This window comes from Physcomitrium patens, chromosome 13, assembly GCF_059467195.1.
Source record: "Physcomitrium patens ecotype Gransden chromosome 13, ASM5946719v1, whole genome shotgun sequence".
Classification (NCBI taxonomy): Eukaryota; Viridiplantae; Streptophyta; class Bryopsida; order Funariales; family Funariaceae; genus Physcomitrium; species Physcomitrium patens.
Genome location: NC_143422.1, coordinates 15,530,686 through 15,545,647, shown reverse-complemented (window position 1 = coordinate 15,545,647; position 14,962 = coordinate 15,530,686). Strand labels below are relative to the sequence as shown.

Genomic DNA, 14,962 nt, shown 5'->3' with positions numbered 1-14,962 from the left:
CTCTAAACCCTAACTTACAAGCACCCAAGTACTATTTTCTTCATATCTCAAAAACTTAAATCTCAAATGCCACAAAATTTGTACACAAAGTTTATTAACATGATTATATACATTCTTGAAAATGTTGAACCAAAATCTTTTCAAATTTGCTCAAGATATAGTTCAAAACACAACTACTAGTAAATTAGATTATTTACTGCGCTGACTTCAACTTCCTATAACTCCTTCATCCTAGCTTAGAATTCATCAAGCAGTATGCAAAAAGTGTTGTAAACAAAAAAAAAAAAAAAAAAAAAAAAAAACTCTCTTCAATCCTAGTTGTTGATCCTTCATTGCTTTCTGAACGAGCGTGTTATGTCCAAAAGAGTGACAATAGATACAAAATTGACACTTTAACTTTAAGCACCTATATCTCCTTTATAAAACCTCAGGCAGCCTCCTTGAAGTCCATTGGGCATAATTTTTGGTCAATAGAAATGGAGATTTTCATCATCCATCTCCATGTATCCATATGCATGCCCTAATTTTTCTTTTTGCTACTTTTTCTAATAAGATTTATATAATATATGCCCTAAACATAAAATAAAAGAAACAAAATAAGACTTCAAGAGTCACTAATATCTAATGAAGGTGATTTTAAATATGTAAAAGTTATTATCAACTAAAATTAATCATAAAAGCCACTATCAAAAGAAAATAAAGTTATGTAAATTCTAATAGTAATTCTTTTAAATAACCTCCTTTTAAAGTAGTAGTTTAACTACATTCTATAACCAATTAAAATCTACTAGCATGGCTTTTACCATGTTACTTAGTAAATTGCATATCAAACATATAACACAATATTTTCACATAGTAACCAAACCACAACACAATAGCATTTGAAAATGTTTGAAATATGGATCCATTAGGCATGGAAGCAACAAATGAGGTTGAAAGAAGATATAGAGTGTATTTAAGTTTGGGCCTCTTTCTTTCTTTCACTTCCTCTCTTTATTTTTTTTTGTTTGTTTGGTGATGGGAGGAAGGGTATGAGGTTTTTTTTTATATTGGTCTAAAAATTATTTTGCTTTTATGAAGGAATATATATATATATATATATATATATATATATATTGTTGGTTTATTGCTTGACTAAATAAAATATTACAATTTAGTATACATATTAGTGAATTAAAATATCAACTTTAGTATATTTTAGATTAGAAAAATATGGACTACAAAAGTGCTTAAATCCTAGACCAAATCAACTTCTTAACAAAGAAGAATATCTTCCTTTCACTATAATATTAAAAGTACAATATAGTTATTTGAAGCTTTCACACCTAAAACTAAATAAGTTTCAACAAAAATAATCAATTAAATAACTTATTTAAGTCTCTTCATTACAAAATTCATTCTAAAATCAATTTGTACAAATTATCCAATCAAGTTTTAAGAATATTTCTTTAATATAGTACATGCATTGCATTCTAGGAATTATTTAAATTGAATTCAAAAAGTGAAATAAAACTGACATACAGCTTTGTTACAAATGTATATTTGCAAACAAAATAACTAGGACGTTTAACAACAATTGTTTTTGAATCCTTGAAACTTAAAGTATTTAAGAGTATATATAATTACATGTTGGTACTAGAAGATTTAATCGTTTAATTTTGATTTTATTTGTTAAAATTATACAAAAACTACTAGAGCTAGATAACCAAATACAAAAAAACAAAATTAAAAAAAATGGTGTCAATCAAGGTCATTTTCAGTTAGTTCTGTACCTTTCAAACGTAATGACTCCACAACTTATTCAACCACAAACAGTGGCATCGAAGTGCAAAATATTTATGATCTATCCCTACACACATTTGCATTTAATTCTTTGTTTTTCCTAATAAGTAGGCATGTGTGCACTCACAAGTTTTTCAGAAACACTAATTAGAAGAATACAAAACTGACGACTCAATTATCAATTTCGTATGAAACATGTCACACATTTGTAGAAATCCTCAATATTTACTACGTATCAACAAGTCCAAACCACGTGTTTTGTTTATCGATAAGAATCTCAGTTGCCACAAGCCTTATCCATCTCTAGGCCAATTCGTTTATATATTATGACAAGTGGGGATTTTAACTTACAATTCATCGAAAACCATGCAAGACACGTTGGCAGGTGGTAGAGTATTACAGCACACCATCAGAGCTACAGAACAGTTGCAGTTGCAATATCATACAAGTGCCTCGGAGGAAGAAACACCCTACACATTGACAGATTCTACCCCAACTTTGCTCGGACTTTGTTGCTGGAAATAGGGCAACAAAAGATTTAAGAGTTTGGTAGAGGTCTTCACAATCCATTGCAGCTGAGAAAACACAATCACGCTCAGGTGTAATCTTTACCATCGTTCTAATATGCAAAACTGGTGCCTGTCATTGGAAAATTGAGTGGTACATTGTCTGGCATATTTCTCATCGACAACGAAGGTCCCCGTTTCACCTTGATGGTAACATTTAATAATAAAACACACGTTACGATATCCCCCCATGATAGATTAATGTAGCAACCTTCCCAGTTCGTGTCAGCATCTCTTTGGATAAGTTCAACGATTTCGATATATAAGTAACCCTACACTTAGATGGCAGTGTCTGTTGAGCAAATGTAAGTTCCATTAGGTGAAGAGATCCCATTCGAATTTGCTGATTCTTTCAATGCGAATTCCTGTGTTGAATTGTAGGGGGAAGAGAATGCATCGAGTGAACACATCTTAGGTCACGCGTACACCCTGGTGTCGCAGAATCTCACCAATGAGGGATCCTCTCCCAGAACCGACATAGCGGCCCAAGAGCTTGCCGGCTTTAACGAAGAGGAAGGTCGGAACCTCAACGACACCCATCAACTTCAGCAGTTCCTGGCAGTCTTCACTTTCATCGCCATGCAACCTTGCAAAAACTGCGGAGTCTGCCATACGCTTCGATAGTTTAATGAACGTGGGGTACACCTGAGAAACAAAACAACGCCATTTCCAAAAAAAAGGTCAGAACGCCAATTTAGGTCTCCAAACGAGCATACAGACTTCAAAAGCAGGACTAGCCTACAGGGGTGGGAAGAAAAACAGAACTTAAACGAACCTTCACGCAAGGGCCACAGTTCTTAAGGCCAACGTCAATGACAAGCAACTTATCGTCGGTTTTGTGTTTTCGAAGTAGTGATTCAAAATCTTCCCGACCATGGAGTTGGTGGATTGGCGCATCTGGGTCCCCATAGTACAAAACATCATTCTCCAGCTGCTCTGCGTCAATACCCTCCTCTTCGTGTATAACTTCCTGGTTCTTGTAAAATGTAAAATGAGGTACCTATGCAAATCCATCCAAAAGATGTACAATTAGAAAACCCAAGTGCGTTTCACTAAGTGTTGGGACTGGTTCGAAACTTACACAAAGCTTTTTCAGTGTACACTTAACGAGATTTCAGATACAAGAACATGTGAAAATGAGTACTCATAGAGGTGCTCTGATGAGGATTGTACTACTAGAAAGCCTTCCTGGAACGAACTTCCTCATCAACAAACCTCTCACACATAGTTCTCTCCGAGAATTTTCCCCACTTCCTGAACCTTGCTAATCTCCAACTCGGAAACGCACTACATAAATCACCCTGAACCAAGACGACTCGGCACAAAAATAAACCAGTTATTACACGGCACCCCCCCCCCCACCCCGCAAATATCTGCAAATAAATATTCCCAATTAAGAAGCATAAGCATGTCTGAGGCCACAGTCGGAGATGGCCGAAAGCTGATAATATCAATTATATCCATCCCTATTACCTCCCTAGATACTGCACATTTCCAGGACGAAGTCTCTAATTCGACTATTACATACGCTCTCGAAGTAAGAGCCATAAGATTTCTCTATACAAGCACACAATTTCGATTATGTGCGAAATTCCCGTTCAATGCCGAGCTGACTATCCACCAGCAGTCCCTAACAATGACTGCCAGTGAGAAAGAGCTTCAAACGGTGCGTAACATCCGAACCTCTAGTCTGCCACTAAGCAGAGCTTCTCGTATTTAGGACCTAATTGGCGAAGGCATGACAGATGTATCATGCTGCGTGAAATTGATGACTACATAACATGTACTCAGTCGACGGCAAAACATTCAATCAAGAATGACCATCCAAATTCATCAACCCACCTCAACAACCCCAACACGACATAAAAACAGACACGTCTCTGGATGAAACAAACAAAAAAAAGAAAGAAAAGAAAAAGTAGTAAAACTATTAGGACAAGAAACTTTTCGAATAAACTTGTAAAAGCAGAGCTCCTCAATCTCGATTTCCTAGTCTGAGTTACGTCGAAGATACCTTTTCAATACCAGCGCGCTTGCAGAGTTCCTTGGTGTCATCATTCTCATCCCCCATGATGAGCAAAAACACGGCAGTCTGGGTCGTCCTACTTAGGTCCACCATAGCTGGGTATATCTTCTTACTATTGACACTTTTCAGACCTGCATACTCCACCACCACAAGCCTGTTCTTAGCGTCCTTGAGAGCCTTTTCAAACTGCTCCACGCTACTAATTTGCACCACACGGTCATCGCGATCCGTCGATGTCTTCGAACTCTCAGCAGCTGGAGTAGCAGCAGCACACACAGTTACGCAGCTCCGTCTCTTGCAACAACCGACAGAGCCACGGCTCAAACCAGCTGGAATTAAGCTAGAGAGCGAGGTCAGATTGCGCCTGGCATAAAACCTCGCTGTAGAGACCGAACTGCTACTACTACTTTCCACCGACGGAATTGTTCCCAACGCGGAGTGAAGATGTAGAGTGGGGAGCTTGGACACGGCGGTCGCCATAGCTGGAGGAATGAATCAACAACACAACCTACTCCAACAACAAACTCCCGACGAGCCGCCCCGGCCTCAATTCATCGAAAACAATACAGTTCGCACTCTTGAATATCAACTCATCTCGCACTAAACCTCGCGCCCGCAGATGGACAAAAAGCGAGAAACGAAGCGCGCATTCTGGACAGCGAAAGTGGACCGCACAATTCGTCACCAAGCACGAACGCAGCGTTACCCTTGGATCGAATCGGGGGCTGATATTTTGCTCGCTTTCTCGCAGATTGTCGACGAAAGAAGATAAGAAGCTCTCAGCCTTTACGATGTGCGATGGTGCTGCAATCTCAACACCAACCCCTTTCGTCTCGATTCAATCCTCCCCTTACCGGGATTGATAACCTCACTGACACCCGGTTTCCATGGGTCGACGCCCTATCCGGATATCTTCTGCCTCGGGTACCCTGTTCTCATGTCTGGTTCTAGGATATAGATAGTTGGTCAGAAACCGTGTACTGCTCCACAATAGGATTCTCGGTGTCTCGCCCATTCAAACTGGCAGGGTTCACACTTTCTTCTCACATTGTTCTCCCAAAATCATAAGTTTATGGAGGTTGCAAATTATTCATAGCCGTGAATATGAGCAGACCGCAGGAATAATAGTTGAGGATAGATTTTTTTTGTGAGTTCCAAATCAGACTCATGATCAGCAATTTATTTGAAGAATTTTGAAAAAGAATCTACATTCTCTCTCTCTCTCCCTCTGCACATAATTTCCTTTATAAATGCATCTTATTGATATAACGTTTCAGAAATAAAGTATATTCACTAGCATTTGGATGGATGAATGGTTGGATGGCTGGTGTTTGTTCAGAAGTGAACAAGATATGCAAAAGAATATAAAGGTTGGAAGACTTTTTTGTAGACTGGGATATCTTTTAAAATATCTGATGTCTAACAATGTTTTGTAAAAGCACTCTTTCGTGTCCATAGAATCTTGCAAATCGTAACTTTTGTGTAACGTGCGTTAAACACTTTCTAATTTGTCGATGGCCCACCCGTACATAGTAATTGTTAGCATCAAAATTTGTAAAAAATCTTTGAAAACTGATTATATTGATTCTTTTGCATATTTTATAAAAATGCTCAATTGATTTTTAATTCATGTTTTTATTTAACGATGCATTCTGAAACACTCTCGAAAGATTCTTTAACATTTTAAAGATTCAATATCAGGATGAGAACGTGATTACATTGTGTGTTTATTATTCTGGGTTCTGTCACAGTTACCGTACAATTCAAAGCATCTTCACACATTAGTGCCACAATTAAAACATAAAAAACTTTTATCTTCTTTCCATTTGTTTCTGAGAAGAGGGTACATGATAATTCACCATTGATTTGCGGGAACATATGCTCTTTCAAGAATCAATAGTCTTCGTTTCATATTATACTCATTCTCTATTCATATTGACGAGAACAATATTTTTCTGCTAATCAGTGTGTTATTCGAAGAAAAAGTTCTATCTTCATATCTGTTCACTTTTTTCTAAAGGCACAAACACCCGCATGTCCAAGTGGTGGTGATTGAAAAACAACGGCCGAGCAAAGGTCACGGCAACAGACCCAACAATCTCACAACGTTTTCTGGGATACACTGTAAGCAAAGCAAGAAAAAATAAAGATAAAAGAGTTCCGGGCAGCACAAGATATTATCATCGCCGATGTACAACACTTGCACATTCGTGGCTGAGCCTAGAGAACATATTATAGGAATAAAACAAGCTATTTCTAGCTCGAATGAAGCTCAAGTGTAATTCCAGGGGAAGCACGCAATCCCCGACTGAGGATTCATCCCAACAGCTCCAAAGATCTTAGACCTCTTTCCAGCGACATTGCTCGGGAGGTATTTTGATGCCAAGCTTGAGGTTACAGGACAAAGTCTTCGGTCTAAGAGCTACGTCACCTACACCACTGGCGGACCAGGGAATGAGACACAAAATGTTATGCCAGATGCTAGACGACACAAGATAAGGCTAGCTCCTGTCTCGTGCATCCGTAAAGCAGGTATCCGCGCATGTACCGCAAAGGTCAACCCAGTCTGAATGCATGAAGGTACAAACAGAAATTCGTCACTTCAAACAGACTGTAACGAAAGAGGGTACATTCACAAGAGAAACTTGGGGGACTGGAAACTTGGGCTCCGGCTTTGCTTGTACAGCAACAGTTGATCGACAACTTTTAGATCACTGTGTGGAGTTGTTTGGGCAACCTCTTCTCTGGCGTTTCAGAGGCCGGGTCAAACGAAACGAAAAAGGAAAAAGAAGAAGGGGGAAAAAGGAGAGTATTCCGTGTCATTGAATAACAGAAGTGTGCGTACGCCCCAAACTGAAACTTAGGATTAGCTCGTGGGAAGATACATTTCATCTGTTTCGACGAGCACCTACATAGGCTCAAACCACGTCGACGTACATAATTTATGTCTCAAACGTGGCCGGCTTGCCCGAAAGACCCTTGGCGAATACTTTGGATAACGAGGTATGCATTGAGACTGCCGATAATCGCTGCAATGGTCCATGCACAGATTCTCGCAACCCAGCTGTTGACGAAGCTACCCATCTTGGCAGGGGAGCTCGTGAAATGCACCAAGGGGACGACGGCAAAGATCAAAGTGAAGGACAGAATGACCTGACTGAGAACAAGCAGACGCCCCGCGCCGTTGTTGCCCCCGATAGCCGCGACAATGGCAGCTGGTATAATGGAGATCGACCGGGTGACGAAGCGTCGAAGCCAAGGCTTGATTCTAATTCTGAGGAACCCCTCCATGACGACTTGGCCAGACAATGTGCCAATGATGGTTGAGTTTTGGCCACAAGCAAGCAACGCCACCCCAAAAAGAATCTTTGCGGCGTTGTTTCCCAAAGCGGGTGCGAGGAGCTTGTATGCGTCACTGAGGTTGGCAAGCTCACGGTTGGCGTAGGGACCGTAGTGAAAAGCCGCAGCGGCAAGGATCAAGATGGATGCATTCACGAAGAAGGCAAATGTCAAGGAAAAGCACGAGTCCCATGTGCCGTATTTCAGAGCCATTTTCCTGCCTTGCTTTGTGCGAGGATAGGCTCGCGTCTGGATGATGCTCGAGTGGAGAAACAAGCTATGGGGCATGCAAGTGGCGCCGAGGATACCGATAGCGTTGTAGAGGATGTCAGGATTTGTGATGATCTCGGATTTAGGATACAGGCCCTTGGCTACTCTGATCCACTCTGGCTTCACGGCGATGAGCTCGTAGACAAACACCCCCGCGATGAGTAAGCAGAGGAGGAGGACAAGAACTTCCAAGCTTCGGAAACTCCGAGTTCCGAACACGAGGATGATCATTGTGTCCACTGCTGTAATCAACACGCCGGCCCAAAGAGGAAGGCCAAATAAGAGGTTCATTGCGACGGCTGAACCAATCACCTCCGCCAAATCAGTCGCGGCGATGGCAATTTCCATCATCACCCACAGGACATAGACCACATACTTGGGGTAAGCGTCGCGACATGCTTGGGCCAGGTCACGATCCGCCACAATGCCGAGCTTCAGAGACATGAACTGGAAGAAATTAGCTGCGAAGTTCGACAGCAAAATGACCGAGAGCAGTGTGTAACCAAACGCAGCACCTCCGTTGAGACCCGTAGCCCAATTTCCAGGATCCATGTATGCAACGCTGACCATGATTCCGAGGCCAGCGAAGGCAAACGCCTTCTTGTACCATGCCCCCTCGGGTACATTAATAGAAGAGTTCACCTCTTGCAACGACGCGACGTCGTTGTGCCGGCGCCATCCTGAGAGGAGCGCCTCTCTTTCGGGAGTGGAGCCATCGGCAGCGGAGATGCGAGGGACTTTCGCATTGTCGCTGTCATTGTCGATTGGTCCCAGAACCACCACATGGCCTGGTTCTCGCTGCCCGTCCTCTATGTTGAAGGTTTCCCTCGCGGGAGTAACGACCACCACCTCGCCAGTAGATATGTTCCCATTATTCGTCATCCCGATTCTACAAACACAATATGGAACGCATCAGAGACGCATGTTCCAATGGCCAGATCTTGCACAGAAGTTGGAAAACAGTACTTCACGGATTAACATGCAAATTAAACAACAACCATCTCGAATCTGTCATCTCGTCCCGTAATCTACAGCCATCGTACCCACTTCGAAGGTGTCTTATTTTGAGAATTACGCTGCTGGGCATGCATACTCCACAAAAAATAAAAAATAAAAAATAAAAAATCCACAAGTATCTTTTATCTCTAGAGCATCTTAACGTCACTACACACACAAATGGGCACCCGTGGCACTCGCCAACGGCGAAGATTCATAAATAAGCATACCTGCAAACTGGACCTGACTAGATTTCCTCATCATAGCAACTCTTACTTCACTGCGAAAAGCAACAGTTGCTATTGTGCAGAAGGAGTTGTACGAGATACGAATACAAGTTCTACAGCTTTCCAATCCTCGTCATGATCTTAAATAGGACATAACGGAAATCAACGAGTCTATATGCGGGGAGAACAAGCAGCGAGTCACAGATCAGCGTGATGATGTTGACAAATCATGGACTTAGATGTGAGTCCTCTTCAGGCTAACAACCGAGCTTAATCTCATACATTTACCTATTTGAATTGAATGACAGTCAACATCCGGGGTGGTACATTGAGAAACCCGTCGATTACGCAAACTGTACATTACTGAATGGCTTTCTAAAATAGCCCAGTTCCTTGCGTTGTACTTTTGATAATGCGAGGATATAAACTACTACACTCTAACAAATAGAAACATCAGTCAGTCCCTGCAAGCCTCATATGACAAACTCTTAGGAGTTTTTCTACCACAAATGCACACCAGGAATGCACCGCATAAAATCGCACATGCGCCACTGTAAACAGTAGGGATTGCAGCATTTAAAGCGCCCGACGACTACATATACTAATGCTGGATTCCATGGTAACAAGAATAGAAAAAGGCGATGCACTTACAAATGTCTATCTCCAGATGTTTTCCAGCTGCGCGACTCTTGAATTAGGGGACGACCTTCGTGACAACGACTTCGACTGAATTCAAAGATCCATGTGACCCATCCTTAACGTCCGCAACATGCCCAACGGATTCCCTCGTCAAAACCCTGCATGCCAAGGAAGACAACGGCTGTGTAATGAACAGCAAACAGAAGCCAGGCTCCACACACACACAGAGGTCGTGAGACGCCTGCCCAGGGAGGTCGTGAGAAGCCTAACTGGAGAGCTCTCATCAAGATCTCCCCAACAAGACTCTCTCAGTTCGCAAGCTCAGTAACGGGAGGGAATCCACCCGCAGAAGGAGAATTTGCAATGGGGCAGTGGCAAGAGAAACAACGCAGGATAACGCCTTTTAAAAGCGGCAGCGAGATGTGGAAGCCCGTAGGCTCCGCCACCGCTTCTCGCTCCCCTGTTTCTGTCACGGACCGGTTCCTCCGGGCTCTCCACTTTTGGGTACACAATAAAATTAACAACGCTAAATCCACAGTGCCACTCCGTTTATTTTTCACAAAAATAAAAAAATAACATACTCAAAAACCACCCACTAAAACCCCCAAGAAAACCCCAAAAAATTCCCTGTCACAGCGACAGGCTCTTGACAAGCAATACCCAGAACGTATTTCGTTACGATTCGGGGGCTCTATCATTCAAAGGCGATCGATGTCCACGACAAACCTTTAGATCTCACGCTCTCAAGGGCACAATGATTGTGAGACGCCAACCCCCCGTTACACCAGTTCCTGTGGGACAAATTACCACGCCCCCGTCATCTCACAAAACCCACAACCATCCGGAACCCACATCGTTAAATCGATGCAGATGCCCATGGTGACCTCACACATCGACCATGCGGGCACCGAAACTCCGCGATGGAGACGGATTTTCACGTCCACGGCGGCGGCTTGAGCTGACCACCGCACTCGGAGGAAGAACCCGCCAATCAAATAATTTAAAAGACAAAGCAAAATAAAATAAAAGTTTCTCCTCTGGGCAGATGGTCTGCCCAAGATGAAATTTCCTCTATGGCCCAATAACCCCCCTGCCCGAGCCTTGAAAATGCTTGGGGCCTATTACCGTAAGGCTACAAGACAAAGCAAGATAAGGGAATGTCGTTTTGCAACAAGATAATAAGATTCTAATCCCCAACTTCTGATTTGATGGAAGAGTTAGAGAATCGTGGTGCTACTATTTTTATTATTGTTGAGAAGTTAATTTCTCGTGGTTTTGTGCATTTTTGATGGCTATGGCTTGACATGTTTACTACATAGAAGAACAGCTTGTTGGGTATATTCTAGGCATGTTTTTCCCCTTAAAATAACATTATTATTACTGTTGAAGTCGATAATCGGGTGATGAGAGATGATTTATTTGGAAAGATTCCATTGTGACACACACTCCGGGATATTGCAAACACTCATGGACGTTTTCCATTATCAACGTCGGTTTTAAAATATAAAATTTCTTACGGAATCGTTGTTTCCCGACATCTATTTTATTTTCTTCTTCTTTGAATACTCTTATTAAAACTGACGATGTTCTTCAGTATTGTGTGGCTTTGGGGAAACTTATATTGAAAAAGTATGAGAATGTACATGTACACAAATAAAAGTATTTTTGGGTTGGGGAATAACTGCTCAATATTGTGCCTCTTAGAGCACGTGAACATGCATGTCATCTTCAAACATTTAAAATAAAAATAAAACATATAAATGTGTAAATTGTTAAAGAAAGATCATGGCCCATTTCTATGAGCCACCAACTTCATATTCAATGCAACTGTTGAAAATATCTCAAACTATCTGAAATGACCATATAAATGAGACAATTTACTTTACACAAACAAACTTGACACACAAGAAGCCTACCATACATACACCCTACAACATGAAAAGAAGATGAGAAAATATATTTTTTAATTGATAAAATATTTATCAAATTCTCTAATGAGGAATTTGATAAATAAATGCCCTAAGACCATAACAGGGAGACCAGTTGTTTTCTAAAGATTTTACAAGTCAAAGAGCCACAGTAAAAATGGTTTAGAAAGTGACAAATAATCAAACATGCAACCTCCTCTTTACACACACGTATGAAGATATTTAGTGAAAACAAAAAAAAATAGTCTTATTTAGTATGTCATGCCAAGAGATGCCAAGTCTTTGGAGACTTGGGAAATAGTCCACAAAGACTTGGCATCTCTTGGCATATAGATACTCTTTTGTTTATGACAACATTTTTGAATATACATATATAATAAAGATGAACAATTTTAATATTATTGTTTTGTTATTCTTGTCTTATTCTACATCATATCCTATGCTTACGATATTTTGGACTAGAATTTAAAACTTTGAGATTGTCCAAATAAAGCATGATTGGCACTATAGCCCACAACTTGTAATTTATGAGGGAGAGGTGTTGACCCTCGTACATCGCTCCAATAGCAAATCCCAACTCCTTTTTAACTTATTGGATGTCTTCATTTTGGGGTTGCGAAGGGCCATGCCATAGCTTGAATACTTAACCTTTTCTTCAAAATATATTTGTATATATATAGAAAATATTAAAAAAATACTTTAAAAAGTATGAACAACTACCTGTAGGCGTATAAGAATAGGGTGAGAGAGGTATGTATGGATAAACTTGTCTCCAATTTATGGGTATTTGTTTATTCAAAGGGAATAAATAGTCACACAATGTACTTCTTGTTTGTACCTTAGATTGTACTTTCTCTGCCATTCTGGCAGCTACAAACACGTAACATATTTTTAAACATAAGTGGAGTATAAAATTATATAATTTAATATGTGTTTTTTTTAGATTAAGAGTAGAAAATATATGATATTTTTGCGGTTTAAAGTGAGATTTTTGTAAGTAGCTAATTAATTCGGATGTGGATGGATCTTTTATTCCGGGATGCCATTTTCAAACTTTTATGTATTTTTTGTAATGCATATATATATGTATATATTTCTTTTCATCAAATTTTGGGTTTTGTTCATTGCTTTGGCACGAGAATGGGATTATCTGAATACTTTTAAAAAAAAAAGTGTGAACATGATATAAGTTTTTGTAGAAGGAATTATGAATTGAACGCTAATGTTAAAATGTTGGAGTGTTAGCTTATTAAATGGTTAAAGTGACCAGCACATTGGTGCTCAAACTTTTGAGGATTGAATATGTGTTTTTAATTTTATTGTTTAAATTTTACTAAAGAAAAATCAATAGCACCGTAACCTGTATGTTGAAGTGGGTGGTTACTCAAAGAAATTAACGTGATTTTATTAACTTGTATTGATGTATTAATTAATTTCAACAATAAAACAAACAAATAAATAAATAACAGTAAAAAGGGCGATTAAAGTTAGAAACTCATCTCTTATTTTTCTTTCTCAAATTTGTAAAAGAAAATACTGTATCAAAAACTTTGCAGGGGCATTCATAAAAATTTGCAAGCATAAATTTCTTTTAGAGGATAATGATGAAATATATATATATATATATATATATATATATATATATGTATATATATTATTTGTTAACTTAAATCTTCGAATCCAAGGCACACGTGAATTTGATCCAAAATTCTAATATGGTTTCGAACACAACAACAGAACAACTTTACTGCCAAAGACAAATGTGGTCAACAGTGATTATTGGTAGTATTTAATTAAATTTTAATAATTGAGAGAAACTATCTAAAAAGAATCATGTATACTGCACATAAAATTATTTCACCCTTTGTTTGATTGAGTTTCCCATTTTATGTATTTCACAATTTTAAGTTTTTTTTTTTTTTTTTTTTTTTTTTTTTTTTGTAAAAATGGCTGCGGGTTTTAATTCCTTACATTGAATTTTTGTTTGACTAATAAAATACATTTCTGCAAAAGAAGAAGAATCTCGTTACGAAATGATTTTGAGTTCCATATTATCAATTTCATTAAAACTTTAACATTTACAATGAATTTTAACAAAGCCCCCAATTTAAAAATCATTCAAGAATATAATACTTAGATTATTTAAAAATTACGAAAAAATTTCTATTGTGCCAGATTTTCACATAATTTATTATAGAATTGTCATAAATAAATTTGTAGCTAAAATGTCTTGTAACTTCTTAGACTTACTTTTTTTTCTCTATCATATGTTATGTATTTTTACTTCTATTTATGTTGGATCAAAATATGTCAGATAAGAAATTAACTATCGGCATCCATTTAAGAATCTATTGTTTTTAAAGTGAAATTTACACAATTTTAAACAAGTTAAATGAAATTTAAGCATAATCCAAAATTTTATATACTTTAACAATGAAATAAAACTGCACATGGATAAGTGTATGTTATGACTTGTTTGGACAATGAATATTTAATAATCTATAATAATAATGATAATAAGATTACTTAATTATAGTTTTTAAATTGTTCAATTATGTATGTTTTATAATTAACACGTGGTTAATTTATATTCTTATGTTTTAAAGCCTGTATTTCCTTGTTTTTGAATATTGAACTTCTTTGATGATTTAGTAGGCAACAATAATAAAATATTTAATGAGGTCCTCAAGTTATTGTAATAGACAGAGTTCTTATAAAATATCAAAATTTGTAAATATAATTTGAAATAAAAATAAAAAAAATTACATAGGTATGATGGATTCACTTGTGAGAAAGATTATATTGAGTTGTTGGTGTGTGTTTCCAAAGGGTAATTATACATAGAAGCTCACTTTATAAGACTTTAGTTCAAAACTCTTTTGAAATTTACTTGCTTGATAGAAAAAAGTTGCAATTTGCAAGCCTTGGTCTTTACTAATAATTTAAAATAAGAATAGATCATGACAGTGATTAATTTATTTATTTTTGTATAAATTTTACTTTAAAAATTATAATAAAATACAGTTTACAAATATGTGATTCTCTCTATATATGTCCTTAATTAATACTTTGTTAAAGACATAAATATATATATATATATATATATATTTTGTAAAACCACTTGTTTAGATGGATGTAATGCAAATTTGAGGAGACAATATTATCTACACCATATACAAAGAAAAAACA

At 38.2% G+C, this 14,962-nt stretch overlaps 2 protein-coding genes and 1 long non-coding RNA gene across 5 annotated transcripts; all 3 read right to left on the bottom strand.

The window, feature by feature from the left end:
• Positions 1-2,399: 2,399 nt before the first annotated feature.
• LOC112290498 (thioredoxin-like protein CDSP32, chloroplastic) lies at positions 2,400-4,936 on the bottom strand. The gene is made up of 3 exons (XM_024536785.3): positions 4,363-4,936; positions 3,124-3,348; positions 2,400-2,993 (listed from the first exon to the last, which is right to left on the bottom strand). Exons 1-3 carry the CDS (start codon positions 4,852-4,854, stop codon positions 2,760-2,762), a joined length of 951 nt encoding a protein of 316 aa, XP_024392553.1. The 5' UTR covers positions 4,855-4,936; the 3' UTR covers positions 2,400-2,759.
• Positions 4,937-6,499: 1,563 nt separating this feature from the next.
• Positions 6,500-10,208, bottom strand: LOC112290166 (uncharacterized). The gene is made up of 2 exons (XM_024536177.3): positions 9,858-10,208; positions 6,500-8,872 (listed from the first exon to the last, which is right to left on the bottom strand). The coding sequence occupies exon 2, from the start codon at positions 8,863-8,865 to the stop codon at positions 7,324-7,326; it is 1,542 nt and encodes a 513-aa protein (XP_024391945.1). The 5' UTR covers positions 8,866-8,872; positions 9,858-10,208; the 3' UTR covers positions 6,500-7,323.
• Positions 10,209-12,085: 1,877 nt separating this feature from the next.
• On the bottom strand, positions 12,086-14,962 carry LOC141046127 (uncharacterized). Of its 3 annotated transcripts, none has more exons than XR_012218829.2 (3): positions 14,024-14,962; positions 12,494-13,777; positions 12,086-12,373 (listed from the first exon to the last, which is right to left on the bottom strand). It is a non-coding gene; the product is annotated as an uncharacterized LOC141046127 (long non-coding RNA). The 3 variants fall into 3 exon arrangements; XR_012218828.2 differs by having other exon boundaries at positions 12,086-12,493; positions 12,612-13,777; XR_012218827.2 differs by having other exon boundaries at positions 12,086-13,777.